Source organism: the organism of the source record quoted next, unplaced genomic scaffold (genome assembly GCF_019419815.1).
Source record: "Pyrus x bretschneideri cultivar Hongxiangsu unplaced genomic scaffold, Pyrus_bretschneideri_v1 Contig49, whole genome shotgun sequence".
Taxonomy (NCBI): Eukaryota; Viridiplantae; Streptophyta; class Magnoliopsida; order Rosales; family Rosaceae; genus Pyrus; species Pyrus x bretschneideri.
Window position 1 is genome coordinate 2,929,008 of NW_025999786.1, and position 16,372 is coordinate 2,945,379.

Here is a 16,372-nt window from a genome sequence, read left to right on the forward strand (position 1 = left end):
CCCTTCACAAATTGCCAAAATCAAGCAATTTTACCTCATTTACGTTCATGTTCTACATACTTTTTAAGTTTTAAAGGTTAAGGAAGTTTGAAAATTTCATACCTCACCAACCACAGTGGCTCATCTCTGCTAGCATGATATGAAATGTTCAAACTTCCTTTTATTTAACGTCTATGAGATAGAATTGACAAAAAAATGGGTGAAATGATTCGATTTTGGTAGTTTTAGAAGATAAAGTAAGATAAATTCAGTTTCATTGCGTAAAGTAAGACAAAAAATAATTTCAGGGGCAAACAATAAATAAGCAAAAAACAAAAATAAAAAAAAAAATTGGCCACGTGTTGAGTTTTCATTTTTATGTCAGCTTTGATAACAGCCGTCAGATGGCCAATCAACGGTTGAGATGAATCAATATATCTTCGCGAGGTCTATTCTCTCTCTCACTGGTTCGGCTTAAACCCTGCCAGACGACGACGACAACTGCCCTTTGTTATAAACCCTAAACCCTAATTGCACAGAGAGAGAAGAGAGAGAGAATGAGGAAGAAGGTAGACGAACGAATCCGAACCCTAATAAGCAATGGCGTCAAAAACCGGCACCGCTCCATGTTCGTCATCGTCGGCGACAAGTCCCGTGACCAGGTACTCCTAATTTCTTCTGCCTTTCCTATCCCATTCCCCATTTGCTATTCCTATTCAATTGGAGGAGTTATAACAATGATTTAAATTGAATTGGGTAGAAAATTTTACCAGTTTTACTGTTTTTTATTTTCACCTGCAATACTCACTGAGTAACACTAAAAACCTCAAACAAGCTAAGAAATATCATCGAAAATCTATCGAAAACAAACGGAAAATGGCTAATATGGAGTTTTATATGGTCTTCAGATTGTGAATCTTCATTATATGCTAAGCAATGAAGTAAAGAAATCGCGCCCGACTGTGTTGTGGTGCTACAAGGACAAGCTCGAGCTCAGCAGGTTGGTTTCTTTTACCTTCCATTCTTCACCTTATTATAAGGCAAGGCGGAATTTAGTTTTTAAAATATATTGATTCGTTGCGTTTGACTATTTGATGATGCAGTCACAAGAAAAAACGTGCTAAGCAAGTAAAAAAGATGATGCAGAGGGGGCTGCTTGATCCCGAGAAGGTTGATCCTTTCTCACTTTTTGTTGAAAGTGGGGGATTGACTTATTGCTTGTACAAGGATTCAGAAAGAGTTCTTGGTAATACCTTTGGAATGTGTATACTTCAGGTAACTTGAAACTTAACCAAATTTTCTGGTTTGGCCGAGACCCCTTGTATAATTGATTTAAGTTTCACGACTAAGTTTGATCTCCTGCATTAGGATTTTGAGGCCTTGACTCCAAATCTACTAGCAAGAACAATAGAGACGGTGGAGGGAGGTGGACTAGTCATATTGTTGCTTTGTTCTCTGACCTCACTCACTAACCTCTACACCATGGTTATGGTATGCATATAATAATATCTCTTTCTCTTACACACGCACACAATTAATGCTTAGTTTCTAGGCCGGCATGGCTATGCTTATTATATACCGCAAAATCTTGAAAACTAGCCATGTTAAAAGTTTCCCAATTTTTTCGTAATGATGTGCTTGGCTACAAGAAGACTTTTGGTAGATTCAGTTGCTTGACTTTCTTTAAGAGAATGCTGCTGAACATATAAGTTTCCCAGTTGGGCCTATGTAGACTGGTTGTTTCTTTTCATGTTCTAGCCCCAAAAAGAAGAAGAAAAAAACAACTAGGTTTCCTCATAATATTTGTTCTTCTTGTTGAGGTAGTTTCTAGTTTTACTACATTATGTACTTAGAATGAATATAGAAATAGCCATGCACCACATCTTATATTTGATAGCAATTCTGTTATGTCATTGTTTTATTTGCAACACTGTCTTTCTTGTTCTCTCAAATGCAAAATATCTCCATACAGTCTTATCAGCGCCTCTTGATTTCAGGATGTTCATGATAGGTTTCGAACTGAATCCCATTCTAAGGCTACTGGACGTTTTAACGAGCGTTTCTTATTATCACTTGCGTCATGCAAATCATGTGTAGTAATGGATGATGAGCTGAATATTTTACCAATTTCATCTCATGTGAGGTCAATTATCCCAGTTCCAGTGAAAGAGGTAACCTTTTAGCCTCTTAACTTTTCTGTAGGACGGAACTGATAAATTGAGGAATGCTTTATTTTCGTGCCATCTTATGCAAGATGAAAAAAAGAATAAAAGTAATTTTCCAAGTGTGTGCATACCGAATGGTTATTAGGATACTTTCTAGGAGTTCGTGAAGCTTTGACAACTTTGATAACTTTTTTTCTTGTTTTCTGATCATGATTGAAGGACTCTGAAGGGATATCAGAGTCACAAAGGGAACTGAAGGATCTAAAAGAGCAGCTGAGTGATGCCTTTCCTGTTGGCCCTTTAATAAAGAAATGTTGTACGTTGGACCAGGTAGGCACTCTCTCCGATTTGTATTAGTTTTGAGTTTTTCTATCATATGTGATTTACTAATATGACTCATAGTTTGAGTTGGTAAATGTTTCAACAGGGAAATGCTGTTGCTACATTTCTTGATGCAATCTTGGACAAGACACTCCGAAGTACTGTTGCCTTGCTTGCTGCTCGAGGCCGTGGAAAATCGGCTGCACTTGGTTTGTCAATTTCCGGAGCTATTGCTGCAGGGTAGTATGCCTTTTACAATGTATTAAAATTGTTTTGGTGTATGTGTAGCTGTCTACACTCATATTCATGTACTATGTTTTGACGATACAAATATATCTTCACAGGTATTCAAATATATTTGTAACTGCACCCAGCCCTGAGAACTTAAGAACCTTGTTTGAATTTGTTTGCAAGGGTTTTGATCAACTGGACTATAAGGTATGTCGTTTTTTGTATTCCTGCTGGTGGTTCTAATGTGATCTTTAGCTTTCTTGTCAAAAATGTAATTCTAATGTGATCTTTACACCTTCTTGTGAGATTTAACTCCCAAATAATCCATGACGATTAGCAAATAACAATATCTTAGAACATACCCCACTAATAAACATTTGTGACAAGAGTTGCTAATTGAAAATTGTAGATTCAAATGTTAGATAAATTTTAATTTTTTTTCCCGCTAATTTTAATAGCTTTTGCAGGGAAATTGTTTAACTATCAAGATTGTGGTGTTTGAATGTTTTGTTCTGTGAACTACATTTATCTTTCATTAATTGTTATAAGGTCACTCCGTTTTCTTCATTTTTCAATCATGTACTTCGAACAGTGCACTAGTTATTGAGCTTACTGTTGTAAACTATGTGTACAGGAACATATAGATTATGATGTACAGAAAAGTAGCGACCCTTTGTTGAAGAAAGCAACTGTACAGATCAATATATACAAGCAGCACAGACAAACAATTCAGGTAAACTTATATGCACAGTTGGTTACAATTGAGGTAAAATTATATTGATGAACTCTTAATTTGTGCCCAATATTGATATAAAAATAGGAGTATTTCACTTCCTTGCTGTCAGGATATAATCTGTTTCTATATTAACGTACAGATGGGCCAGTGGGAAGTGTATATATAACTTATTCTTAGTACCAAATTAAGTTAAGATGACTCAGAGAAGTCTGAGGTCATTCCCTTTCCTTTTGGATTATTCCGTACCCTGAAAGTTGCTACTCTGTCTACTCTCTGCATATATGCCCAGTATTATCCTAGTTGACTCTGAAGCTAGTTACCTTCTATGTTAATTTCAAGCTTTCAACCTTTAAGAACTATAGTGGGGATTTACAAGAGAATTCTTGGGAAAGAATTGGGCATTCTTATGGCTTCTCTCTCTCCAAGCTTTTGGGATCTTTCATTTTATGTAATTTTGTTAGATTGGGGAGTTGCATGGAGGTGAATGTTGAGGCATATGTCAGGGCTGTTTCGTTTTGATGGTGGACTTCCTAGTCCACTAAGTGTTGTATTGTTTTTTAGCTGTTTGATAAAATCTCGTTTTCTATAAAAAATAGCAATTAAGATTTTGTTTAGTCAGTTGATACCAAAATACAAATACATGGAGGAATTGTTACTCATGAAAAGTTGATAACCAAGTTGTAATAGAGAATATTCTTCTATTGGATAGCCGCATCACAATAGCCATGAGTGTGTTCACCTTTTGCCCATCAAATGTTGTGGGTTTTGTGTATATGCCCTTGTATATGATTAGTGGTTATCTTTGTTTGACTACTCTAAAAATTCCATTGTACTTGTGCCCAAGTGCATCATTTTTGTTATTGGTGTGAGCATATTGAACATAATTTAGATGGTTTGTGATTACTGAAGCTTGCTTCTAAAAGCATGTTCCTGAAACGCCAAACTTTTTGGTCAACCTAATGTGTCTTCCTGGCACTGATCCAGTATGTATGGTTGTATGGTATAGAGGCACTCAACATGCCTGTGAGATGTGGGTGTAGACCTTTACACCTCATGTAGCCTAAAAGAAAGAACTTTGTACTGCTCATTGCCTATGGGGCTAGCTATTTTTGACTTTTGTTACTTGTCCTTGCAGTATATACGGCCACATGAGCATGAAAAGCTTTCCCAAGTTGAACTGTTGGTTGTTGATGAAGCAGCTGCTATTCCACTACCAGTAGTGAAGTCTTTGCTTGGTCCTTATCTAGTCTTCCTTTCATCTACTGTTAATGGGTAAGAGTCGTCCATGTTCTTCTTCCTTCATGTCTTGTATTCTTATCATGTGTTCTTTTTGGGTTTTAACAGTCTCAAGAAACATATTTCACTTCACTTTTCACTTTCTGTTACCGGGGGAAAAAAAAAGAAAGATCTTTCACTTTTCATGAGCTGTTTCCACTTTTCCTTGACTCATGCTTGATGTCTTTCTATTTATAAGTCAACTCTGAATTCAACTTTTGGTAAAAAAGAATCTAAGTGCAATTTAAATACTAAAGGACATTTATTTTACACTGAAAGCTATGAAGGTACTGGTCGGTCTTTGTCCCTAAAACTTCTACAGCAATTGGAAGAGCAAAGCCAAGTGTCTGCTAAAGGGCCTACATCTGGTATGCTTATCCTTCATTGACTGGCGTTTTGTATTCTCATCTTGACATAACTCTTGAATGGGGTTGGATCAAAATCCCCCTTTCCCCCCAAAACTTGAATTTATTTTCAAAATTCTTTCTCTTAACATTATTGTTCTGAAATACTTGAACTGTTGGCGCTTGCAAGTGAGCAATGTATAATTTGTTAAAAACTATTTTGTGATATTTGGACATAATTTTCTGAATTGATAATGTCCCTGATTGTAGGTCGTCTTTTCAAAAAGATAGAATTGAAAGAATCTATTAGATATGCTTCTGGTGATCCGATTGAATCCTGGCTTCATGGTTTACTTTGCTTGGATATCACAAATTATATCCCTAAACTTAACGGGTAAAAACATTTGCTTAGACAGTCAGACCCGAGGAAGATGTAACCATCTCCATTATAACCCTTACCTTTACTAATGATCTCTCTCTCTCTCTTTTCTCCCTCTTGGCGACTAGGTTACCTGCACCCAGTGAGTGTGATCTGTACTACGTTAACCGTGATACGCTTTTTTCATATCATAAAGATAGCGAGTTGTTCTTACAGGTAATTACATGTTCAAGTAATGTCAGACTAGTGATTCTCATTTTCATATTAATGAACTTACATATTCTAATACTTGCAGCGGATGATGGCTTTATATGTTGCCTCCCACTACAAAAATTCTCCAAATGATTTGCAACTAATGGCTGATGCCCCGGCTCACCACTTGTTTGTGCTACTTGGTATATATGCTACGTTAGAACTGGTCTTTCTTTTTTTGCCGCTATTTGGCTGGACTTGTTTATAATTTGCACGTGCAGGCCCTGTTGATGAGTCAAAAAATCAGCTTCCTGATATTTTGTGTGTCATTCAGGTTTGATTGTCTTCCCCTAGTTCAGGACTATTATTTCTTTTAGTTATTTAACGCATACCCTAAATTTTATTAGTTTTTTATTTATAATTTTACCTTGTGTGAAATAGCAATAAAGGACAACACTTTAAACACGTACTTCATCTTCTATAAAACACTAATTCTTTGATGCTCAACATTTTATGTGTTATCATTTTGTTCTTAGGTCTGCCTTGAGGGAAAGATCTCTCGTGAATCTGCAATGAAAAGTTTAAGCGATGGTCATCAGCCATCCGGTGACCAGATACCATGGAAATTCTGTGAGCAATTTCAGGACACGGTTTTTCCCGGTCTTTCAGGTGCTCGGATTGTACGAATTGCTACACATCCAAGTGCCATGAAGGTATTCTCTCATCATGGTTTCCAAAGCAATATGTACAACCAGGATTTTGTTGAAATGGTAATCTACAACCAGGGATCTGTTGAAATGGTAATTTATTTTTCTTTGTTGTAGATTGGATATGGATCACAAGCAGTGGAACTATTGACAAGGTATGCTCCTCCTTGAGTTATTGCCCACCTAAACGTTTTTGTAGATCACATACATGATCTCAATGTGTATGTGGAATCGTGGATGCCTAAGGTGTTGAGAAAGATTGATGGAGTGATTCTTTTAGCCCCATATTGCTACACTTTGAATGAAAAGCAATCATGCATATGCATCCTGGTGCGAGTTCAATACCCACCGATTCCCCTCCCCCTAACAACTAAACTTTTAACCCACTAACGCCATTGTTTGTAAAAAAAAAAAATATAAAAAAAAAAATCATGCATATGCACCCTGGTGCGGGTTCGATACCCACCGATTCCTTCCCCTTCCCCTAACAACTAAACTTTTAACCCACTAACGCCATTGTTTGTTAAAAAAAAAAAAAAAAAAAAAGAAGGTGAAAAGATTGAAGATTATATGTCTGAAGCAATGCTTCAAATGATTTCTAAAATGAATGAAAAACAATCATCCATCTGCACCCTGGCTCGGGCACATAAAGTCGCAACTCGAAATGTGAGTCTCATGCTTTCAGTTCACTTGGCTTGAAAGCTAAAGAACATAGACCATGTGGGTGCTGAAGAGATGATCATTTGATTTCAGTTTTGATATACAGATGACTTTCTCACAATACAACTCTCGAGTCATATGATGGTAGTTCGAGAAATAAGTGGAAAGAGATAGAGGATTATTAGTGATACCATATTAAAAGACGGTCATGTTGGGGGTTTTCATCTTAGTTTGGGTTACATTTCTAAGAGTTACGAAAAATTCAGCAAAGCAAAGCATTTTCTAAAGGAAAGGAGGAGAAGTTGTCCATTACAAAGAAAAGAAGTCCAACTAAAACTTACTTCAGAAAAGTTACAGTGACATTATAACCCCACTCATCTGGAGGAAACCGCAGGCATCTTCCCAAATTGCTTTGGCAATAAATCCACAAACACATGGAATTCGATATCTCAAATAAAACCCACCTCATCCGTATTTATCTTGAGAAACTCTTTAGCTTATTTCAATCTCCCAACAATGGCCAAGAGTCTGCAGTGCCAACAGTTGAGTTTAAACCTGTATGTTTAAATGAAGATTGGATATTTCCTTAGTAATTGAAATTTCCAACAGAGAAAAACCACTAACAAACTTAACTAGCAGCACTTTAGGATATAATCCAAAGATAGAGCATTTTAGGATAATAATCCAAAGATAGATCCTCGTTGTTGACTGCACAAATTAATGTGGGGTCCTAACTTTTAGATAGGTCTCACTGATTCTGACCTTGTATCCTATTTGGTCCTAGATTTTTTCTTGAACTTACTTTACTTGGTTTATCTCTCAAGTCAACCCATGCATGTCTGTTATCCCTTTGTGCTCATAAGCCCATGTACTTTTTACTGCAAATGTTGTTGGGGACACAGATATAAGGAGTGGCTGATGTGTACATTCTAGGGACACCTCTGGTATGTATCATGTGCTATGTGGGTGACATTGGATTGCTATTGTTGGGGATCCAGATATAAGGAATGTGTGTGATATGTGGGATGCATTGCTCTTGTATCAATGTAACTCATAAGTACTTCATTATTGAGATAAAAGTGTTTTGACATGAAAATTTCACTGAATCTCTTCCGTTCTAAAAGTTGATGCTTCACATTTATGTTTTTATATTTGAAACAAATGGGTGTTAAGGGTTTATTTCTCCTCAGGTACTACGAAGGACAGTTTGCTCCTATTTCTGAACTGGACGTTGAAGATGTTGAGACTCCCCCACTCAGAGTCGCAGAAGCTGCTGAGAAGGTGAACTACAATCACCAAGCTTAGTTTTTTTTTATAAATATTTTTAATTAATAGGTTAGAGAACTGCTTATATGAGACTATTCTATGTATTATTATTGCAATTGGAGGACATTTTTATAAGTCATAGGTTTCTGGTCAATGTAATTCTTGTTCTGTCGAAGTGTTTGAGTTGGTTAAACTTCATTCTGGTGATTGTAGAACAATTTCTGTGTTTGAATATAATTTGACAAACTTTTGTGAATGATCATTTGTTGTGTTAATTTTAATCATAATGACATCGAAGTATATCATGTATTGGTTTGTTTGTTTGGTATTAATCAACCTGCCGCCTGTGCCTTGATATTGTTTGTCAGAATGATACCTATGTCTATTTTATTTATAGGTTTCATTGCTGGAAGAAAGTATAAAACCTAGAACAGATCTTCCTCATTTGCTTGTTCATCTTCGTGAAAGGCGACCAGAGAAGCTCCATTATATTGGTGTCTCCTTTGGGCTTACCTTGGACCTTTTCAAGTTTTGGTGGAAACATAAGTTTGCTCCATTCTATATTGGACATATTCCAGTTAAGATGGATTCCCCTCTCCATACTGAATCGTTTTTTCCGTTAACTGTTTTATGAATATTATCATTTGTGAATGAAGGACTGATTAAACAATAATTTTTCATTTTTCTTTTCATTGTAATAGAGTGCTGTGACCGGGGAGCATACGTGTATGGTCCTCAAATCTTTGAAGAATGATGAACTTGAAACCAGTGATTTTCGTCCATTCTACCTAGGTGGGCCCATTTTTCTTTGGAGAACCTTTGTTCTATTTAAATTTATGCAGATTTTTTGTATTTCAGTACACAGCTTGATTATTTGTTGGCTACCTAGATTTCAGGAGAAGATTTTTGAGACTATTGGGTTATAGTTTTCGTACAATGGATTATAGGCTCGCTATGAGGTACTATTAAAAGTTCCCGTCTGATAAATGCTTATTGTTCAAGTGCTCCTACTAACTAATAATTGTCCAGCATCTTAGATCCTAAGATCAATTACAAGGATGTAGAACCGAAATCGTCTACTGCAGATGGATTCTTACGGTCTATCACAGACTTACTTTCGCCTTATGATATGAAGCGACTGGAGGCCTACACCAGCAGTCTTGCTGACTTTCATATGGTAAGTTCTCTGAACAATGGTTGATTGCCGACTTGCCCTGTCATAGTGCTATGTTGCACTGTTTTGGGATTTTTGTATCTTAGGATTACTAATTGATTCCATGCTTTCATATTAAAAATAGAAGTAATGTTTGCATTACAGAACAAGATATACTTCCCTTAGAATAAAAAAAGATATTTGCGTTACAAGACAAAATATGCTTTCCTTTAGAAAAAGAAAGTAATATTGCATTACAAAAGAAAAATTGTATTCCTTTGTGATAGAATTATCATCTCAGTGTGGCAATATGATTATGTGATTGTGATACAATTTTTAATTGACAGTGCTGAAATATTTGTTTTCTTACCGTGGACAATCTGATACCATGATTGTAAACATAAATTACTCTTGCAATGTTTTATGAATGAAAACCGAAATAACTAGTTATAGTAGGCATGAAAAGGCTAAATGAAATATGTTCTTTTTATACATATGTTTTTTTTATACATATGTTTGTAAAGCACTTCCCTAAGTTTCAATTTTGAAAGATACGAGGATAATCTTTTTCAAAAGTGAACTATTAGGACATTGTGTGTTTAGTTATTTATCTAATTATATGTACATATCTGTTCAGTTAGAACATAAAAAGTTCAAAATTGCTTGTTTGAGAAGGGGAATTTGTGTACTTTACAAGTAATTTGTGTTGAGGATTCTGTGGCTGATGTTTCATCCCGTGCTCTGTGTTACATGAAAAGATGAAATAATTTCTTTAAAAGATGAAATCAACAACGATTAGGCAATTAGACCCCTTCTTTTCCCCTCCCAGCCAATCCCACCCCGTTGTGGGTATGCCCCTGAGGGAGGTGAACCCATTTGTTGTGCGCTTCTCAGGAAGGTGCAGTGCATCCTGTTCAATGGCCATGTTGTCCATTTTTGTTGATTATAGTTTGAGTGGATTATCTGCTTCCTTCTGTTTTTTGGGAAAAGCCGCCAGTTTGAATTTGTCAAGATGTTCTTCCTCCTGTTAGGCATATAGATAATAGTGGGGAGGAGGGATCCGAGGGCTTACTGCATTTTCATCCTTAACCAACAGACCTTACTTTCGTCAAATTACCCGAGAATTGTTTTTAAAATTACAGTTTAAACCCTGGGGTCCATTTGAATTTGAAATGAAGTGTTATTTTCTAAACTGAGGTCCTCTTGTACTCTAGTTATCGTTTGTTTATAACTTTACACGTATGTTAAAGTTATGTTTTTGTTTTACAGATTTTGGATCTTGTTCCAACGCTTTCACATCTGTATTTCCTAGAGAAACTTCCGGTGACATTGACAGGTGCCCAGGCTTCCATATTGCTCTGCATTGGCTTACAGAATCAAGATATCTCCTATATTGAGGTTTGTTTCTCTACTTGTTGCTCATATGGTTTGCTTGGCTGTACCAGTCACATAGATGCGATGCGAGCACGCAATCAAACCCACTTGCAAAGACAAAACACTCTACTTGGTGGCGTCATTTCTGCTCTTTATTTCATTCTTATCAGGTGTAGATTTTTACTTACATTCACGTTTTCCAGGGGTTGATGAAACTGGAAAGGCAGCAAATATTGTCTCTGTTTATAAAAGTTATGAAAAAGTTTCACAAATATCTATACGCTATTGCATCTGAGGGCCTTGAGTCAACCTTGCCTAAACCAAAAGAAGTAAGTTCAGCAAAGCAGTAACCGTTTTTTTTTCCTTATGGAAAGGACATGATATGTTGGTGGTTTCCATCTCTTTCTAATAATTTCACGGCAGTAGGATGTGTTATGATTCTAGTAGGCTTAAACATCGTCTATCACATTATAATTGTGCGTGCGTGCGTGTATGTATGCTACTATGCTTTTCTTCTGCCTATGTTGTAACTCAACTCTGATTCGGAAATTTTGGTTCAGATTCTCTTGGAACCTCACAAAATCTCCAGTTGACGATGATCTCAATGATGCTGCAAGAAGAGTTGAGGTACGCTTTATTCCTTCCTTGCCTTCCATGTTACCTGAACTGGCTCTCTCTTTCCTGCGTTCTGAATTCCGAGAGTTGGGCTGACTTGACTACGCAAATACAGGATGGGATGAGATCCAACTCGGAGGGGTCATTAGATCCCAAGTTGCTTCAACAGTACGCGATTGGGGACAGAGACGCAGACTTTGAGAATGCATTACAGAATGGCGGTGCAAACTTACCGGCTGGTGGTCTTGTTAGCGTGAAATCAAGTAGAAACAAAATGGATAAAGGAAAACAGAGGGAGAGTCACAAGAGTGGGGAAAAGCGACGTAAAAATGAGCATGGCTCCAACTCAAAGTCCAACAAAAAGAAGAAACATTGACGTTAGCAACGGTCTTGTATGCATCTATTGTAACACTCAGTAGGGCGTCGCTTTAAGTATGCAACTGTTATAACATTCTTACGATGTATTTTTGACACAAACACAAACTGAAACAGGGATGCATCAGGAGATGACAATTTTGGTTCTTTAATTCGATTGTGGTTTCAATTTCGTGTTTCATTTGTTTCCAAATCGAATCCATTTGTGCCTGATTCCTTGGGGCATCATGCAAGACGAATAGAGTTGGAGGTGAAAAATCACAAGCAGAGAAGGCGATATATGCAACCAACGTTTTTAACAGATTCTTAATGAGTATAATAACACAGCAATTAACATCAAAACAAGAATAATTTAACTTCTAAGATCTTAAAACTCAATTGGGTTCATGACAAGGATTCAATATCCCTTCCATATCTAAAATATTACGAACATAACAGGTCAAATGGGAATTACCATAACATATGCTCGCTAGATATCCTCCATATAGTAAGCAATGGACACCGAGCTTAAAAATACATATCCGTACCTGGTCTGTGTATCCCTCTGCTTTGCTTCCAGAAATGCTTCTCTCAGTCCCACAAGAACCCGCTTTAGTGCCACTAGACTGAATCAGAACTTCCCCTACGCCGGAATATTTTGTGGTACCAAGCCAACTAAAATCGATAGGACTCTTAATCACTCTAAGGTACTGGCAACTGAGAGCCAAAATATTCCAAACATTCTGTGTAAAATTAGAGACGCAATCAATGAATTCACTTGAGACATCGTCAAAATCTGCATGTCGAACTTGACCATAGAATAAACAAGCTTCAAATTTGTCTATCAATGAGCATTTTGGACATCTATATCTTGCAGTGGAACATGGATTTGACACAGGCAGATCCCGGTGGACAAACTCACTCCAGAATGAGCTTCTAGCAAGAGTTAACAATGACTCCCCTGCGCTTGTCCAGAAATTTGCAACAGATACAATTAGAGACGATTCAGAGTGGAACAGATGGTGAGTTGCACCAGCAAGTAGCAAGGAGTATGCTGCACCAGTCCTGCTTAAGTTCAAAGCTTTTAACAGATGATCATCCATTTTAGAAGATAAAGCTATCATGTCAGTTGCACGGATTTTATACGCTGAAGCCAGTGTTGTGTAGGCATTTAGGGAGAGGTAGTTTAATGGGTGCAACCAGTATCTCAGCTGCGATGTCTCTCCGTTGCAATCTAATTGCATATCAGAGAGTCCTTGTGTGAACGCATGCTCAAGCCTCTCACAAGAAGATTCAGGATCGCCAATTGACAGGTAGTCATCAATAGCATCATTAAAGTAAACACTCAACAATTGCGTTGCCTTATCTCTATCAAAGTTTATTTCTAAACTCAAACTGGAGGAGCTGGAATTGACTGCAAATATTTCCTGGAGTTTTGAAGGCGAAGGTTAATGATTGTTCAAAAAACACCAATAACAACATTAGCTACATCCTAGGAAATAAAGTTGACTGCCAGAGAGGAAGAAAAATGGTTAGGAGGTAATTCACGTTCAAGTTGAAAAAGACCTTTTGTTCAAAGTGAAAGGCAAACTATATACAGGGGGGGGATACAAAAACAAGAATCTAGAAGTACAAATATCCTAGTGCATTTATAATTTCTGTAAAATCAATAGTATAAAGATATTAGGGAATAACTCCAAACAGACTTAAGAATCAGTATTTAATTGAGAATATCAAGAAAAAAAAAAGAAGTTTTCATGAATTACCACCTCCAAAGCTTGATCCACGTAGGTTAGGGGTGATGCACTACATCGTGTACAAGAGCAGATAAACCGATACCTTGACCATAGCTCTGACTGCCTCATTGCCTGGAGGTGCTCATGAGAAGAAAAGAAAATGTGACGTTAAAAGAAAGCGATTAAAATATAACATCAACATTAAAATTGGAAGTAAGTAAAAGAAAAGTCAAATGGGGCAAGATTTAGCTAATCCCTAAAGTGGAAAGAAGTCGGATTGCCTTGCATTGTCTCATCAAGTTTAGTTTCCTAAGACAGGGACAATAAGCATAAAATGACACTAGCAAATCTCATCTCACAGTCATCGACACATCGCTCAGTTAACTTGACAAAACAGATGTGGATTATATGAATTCAAAATTCCAATCACTGATCCATGTATAATGTGTATTTAGATAAAATGCAGATACCTTTGGCTGCAACAAATCAGTATAAGTAACAGTCACTTCTTCGCCTTTCTTGATTCTCTTGATGCTCCTAACCGTCACTCTTGGACCATAACCTCGGCATTCTACATTCATAGTATAGACGAATGGTTCAATAATACTGGTAAATTTGGTGTTCTAATTCAAAAAAACAAAAACCGAAAAGAAGCACAAAAACTTAAAAAAACCACAACACCTTTTGCTAACACATTATTGCTACAAACACCATTCTCAATCTGCAACAAATATCCATCTCACAACTCTAAATTTCAATCTTATTCCACTATAAATTAAACAAACGGTGCAAATTTGCAGGGATTACTTGTGTGGCAGGACCGGAGGAGCGGCCGAAGGGGACAATGCGCAGCAGCGGCGTTTCGGGCCAACAAGGTGGTGTTGGCGGTGTCATCAAAGAAAAGCGGTAGCAAGCATTCGGGGAGCAGACGTGATTGATCCAGCAGAAGCTGGGACCGTAGACGGAAATTCCAAGGATGCGCCCGGTCTTATCCTGCACCTCCACGGCGTTCGTTAGCACCAATGACAGCACGGCCTCCTCCAATACGGCGTCGTGCGGAGCAACGTCGGCAATAGTCGCATCGATAGAGAAATTCGGAGATTCATCCCGCATCTTCCTGGCGAGGAACATGGCTCTGGCGCCGTCGCGAACCCTATGGTCGTGGTGGTGGAGGAGTTTGTGGCGATTCGTCAGTAGGCCGGCGATGCGGGGGTAGGGGGAGGTGGCGGGAAGCGATTGGAGGAGGCGAAGGGCGGCGCGGAGGTCGGAGGAGTCGCCGTTGGGATAGGCGGAGGGGTGGGATTGGAGAAGCAGGAGAAGGTAGGGCTCGGCGCTGGAGACGTGGAGGGGAGAATCGGCGGAGGAGCAGAGGGAGGAGCAGTAGTAGGAGGAGGGAGTGTTGGGAAAGGAAGGGGTACAGAGGGGAGGGAAGGGTTGGGGAGGGAGTGGGGAGAAGCAGGAAGAGCAGTGAGATGAGAGGAGGGAGTGATGGAGAGCGGAAGAAAGCGGAGGGAGCGGCGGCGTTATGTCTTGTCCTATCTCTATGTCTTCCCCGGCCCTCATCTCCATCTCCTCCATCTCCGTCACTGCGCTTTCGGTAACCTTTCAAAAGCCTTTACTTTACAATTTGAATTAAATTACTACATAATTGAGAAGTTGTATGCCAATAAAATAAAAACATTTCCAAAAAAAAATAAAAAAAAATGTTTAATTTTTTTAATAAAGTTTCGAAATGATTAGTTCTTAATTGTAAAAATGAATATCATGCCATAGGGAGCCGAGAGGGCGCCCTTTCATTTGTTGCTCAAAGATAATGATGCTTCAATTGGATTGCAGATGACGTTATACTTGAATGACAACAAAAGCTTGACAATTCTTGCTTGTTGGGTTTTTATGCAGCTAGTACAGTTACAAGTTAAGGCCGCACGCAGGAGAAAGCAAATACAGATAATGGCAAAGCAATCAAGCACGGCTACGTGAGCAGTCTCAAAAGATGCGAGTGGAGAGGATGTCGGCTTTGAAGGAGGAGAAATCGAATGATCTTTTAGAATCGCAGCCGCTATCATTATAATTATAATCATCACCATCATCAGCAGCAGCACTAGTGAGGGTGGTTCTTTGTCTGGAGAAGGAAACTCAAGTTTGAATAAGAAGACGCACCTTCCAAAGAAAAAAGCAGAATTTTGAACCTCCTAGATGAGAAGGCTATAAGCCGGCCCTTTTGGGTTTTGGCTGCCTTGGCTTTGGCTTTGCAAGTGGGGCATCTGGGAGATTGAGAGCTTGCATCAGGTTTAATCTTGCAGGGGCAATTTAACAGATCGCTCAGTTCGATGGCGTAGATTATGTAACGGCACCTGTCACCATCCGTATACTTGCGCTCCTCGCTGCATATATACAGACGAAGAGGACGAGGAGGAGGCTGATCCATCTGTCCTCCTCCTGATCTGATCAGCGATCTGAATTGAACTGCAGCCGGTTTTCCTCTATCTAGGTTCGCCTTCGCCAATTTTTCCAAGTCATTTTGAGGCTTAACTCGCTCCTTGTCTTGTCTTAGTATAGGTAATATTATTTGTTCAAAAAAAAAAAAATTCTCCCACTCACATTATGACACATAGTGTACCAACCAGTGTGCCCTTTATACTAAAAAAATGTCCCATTTAATAGTTTTTTGTTTTTTTTGTTTAATAATAGATCTATTAGATTAGCCAGCGACAGAGTTTGTTATTAATTGCTAATTTTTTGCAGAGAATTTATTCCGAATAGTCACTATTCCTCCCTCCTAGAGTATCAAATTCACTATTTGTAATCATTATTCTCAAATTTCAGTTATTAGAGTTGTGGATTGATCGTTGAGTATGAAACTATCATAAACACTTTCAAAATAT

General features: G+C 38.0%; 2 protein-coding genes across 3 annotated transcripts; one reads left to right on the forward strand and one right to left on the reverse strand.

Moving 5' to 3' along the window:
* Positions 1-435: 435 nt before the first annotated feature.
* On the forward strand, positions 436-11,944 carry LOC103931682 (RNA cytidine acetyltransferase 1). The gene is given in 27 exon segments (XM_009341201.3): positions 436-641; positions 888-979; positions 1,083-1,254; positions 1,348-1,470; positions 1,977-2,150; positions 2,364-2,474; positions 2,572-2,705; positions 2,810-2,903; positions 3,331-3,429; positions 4,568-4,704; positions 4,987-5,075; positions 5,322-5,445; positions 5,559-5,646; positions 5,726-5,825; positions 5,904-5,956; positions 6,159-6,335; positions 6,447-6,484; positions 8,180-8,270; positions 8,653-8,832; positions 8,957-9,047; positions 9,145-9,214; positions 9,285-9,432; positions 10,678-10,806; positions 10,986-11,111; positions 11,343-11,369; positions 11,371-11,409; positions 11,513-11,944. Coding segments are annotated over 27 exon segments (3,072 nt in total). The 5' UTR covers positions 436-536; the 3' UTR covers positions 11,774-11,944.
* Positions 11,945-12,102: 158 nt separating this feature from the next.
* LOC103931683 (protein SET DOMAIN GROUP 41) lies at positions 12,103-15,641 on the reverse strand. 2 transcript variants are annotated; one of them, XM_048568647.1, is made up of 5 exons: positions 14,295-15,641; positions 14,169-14,208; positions 13,958-14,058; positions 13,521-13,619; positions 12,103-13,178 (listed from the first exon to the last, which is right to left on the reverse strand). In XM_048568647.1, the coding sequence occupies exons 1-5, from the start codon at positions 15,063-15,065 to the stop codon at positions 12,147-12,149; spliced, it is 2,043 nt and encodes a 680-aa protein (XP_048424604.1). In that variant the 5' UTR covers positions 15,066-15,641; the 3' UTR covers positions 12,103-12,146. The 2 variants fall into 2 exon arrangements, with proteins under 2 accessions (XP_048424604.1, XP_048424603.1); XM_048568646.1 differs by having other exon boundaries at positions 13,518-13,619.
* Between the last annotated feature and the right edge of the window lie 731 nt (positions 15,642-16,372).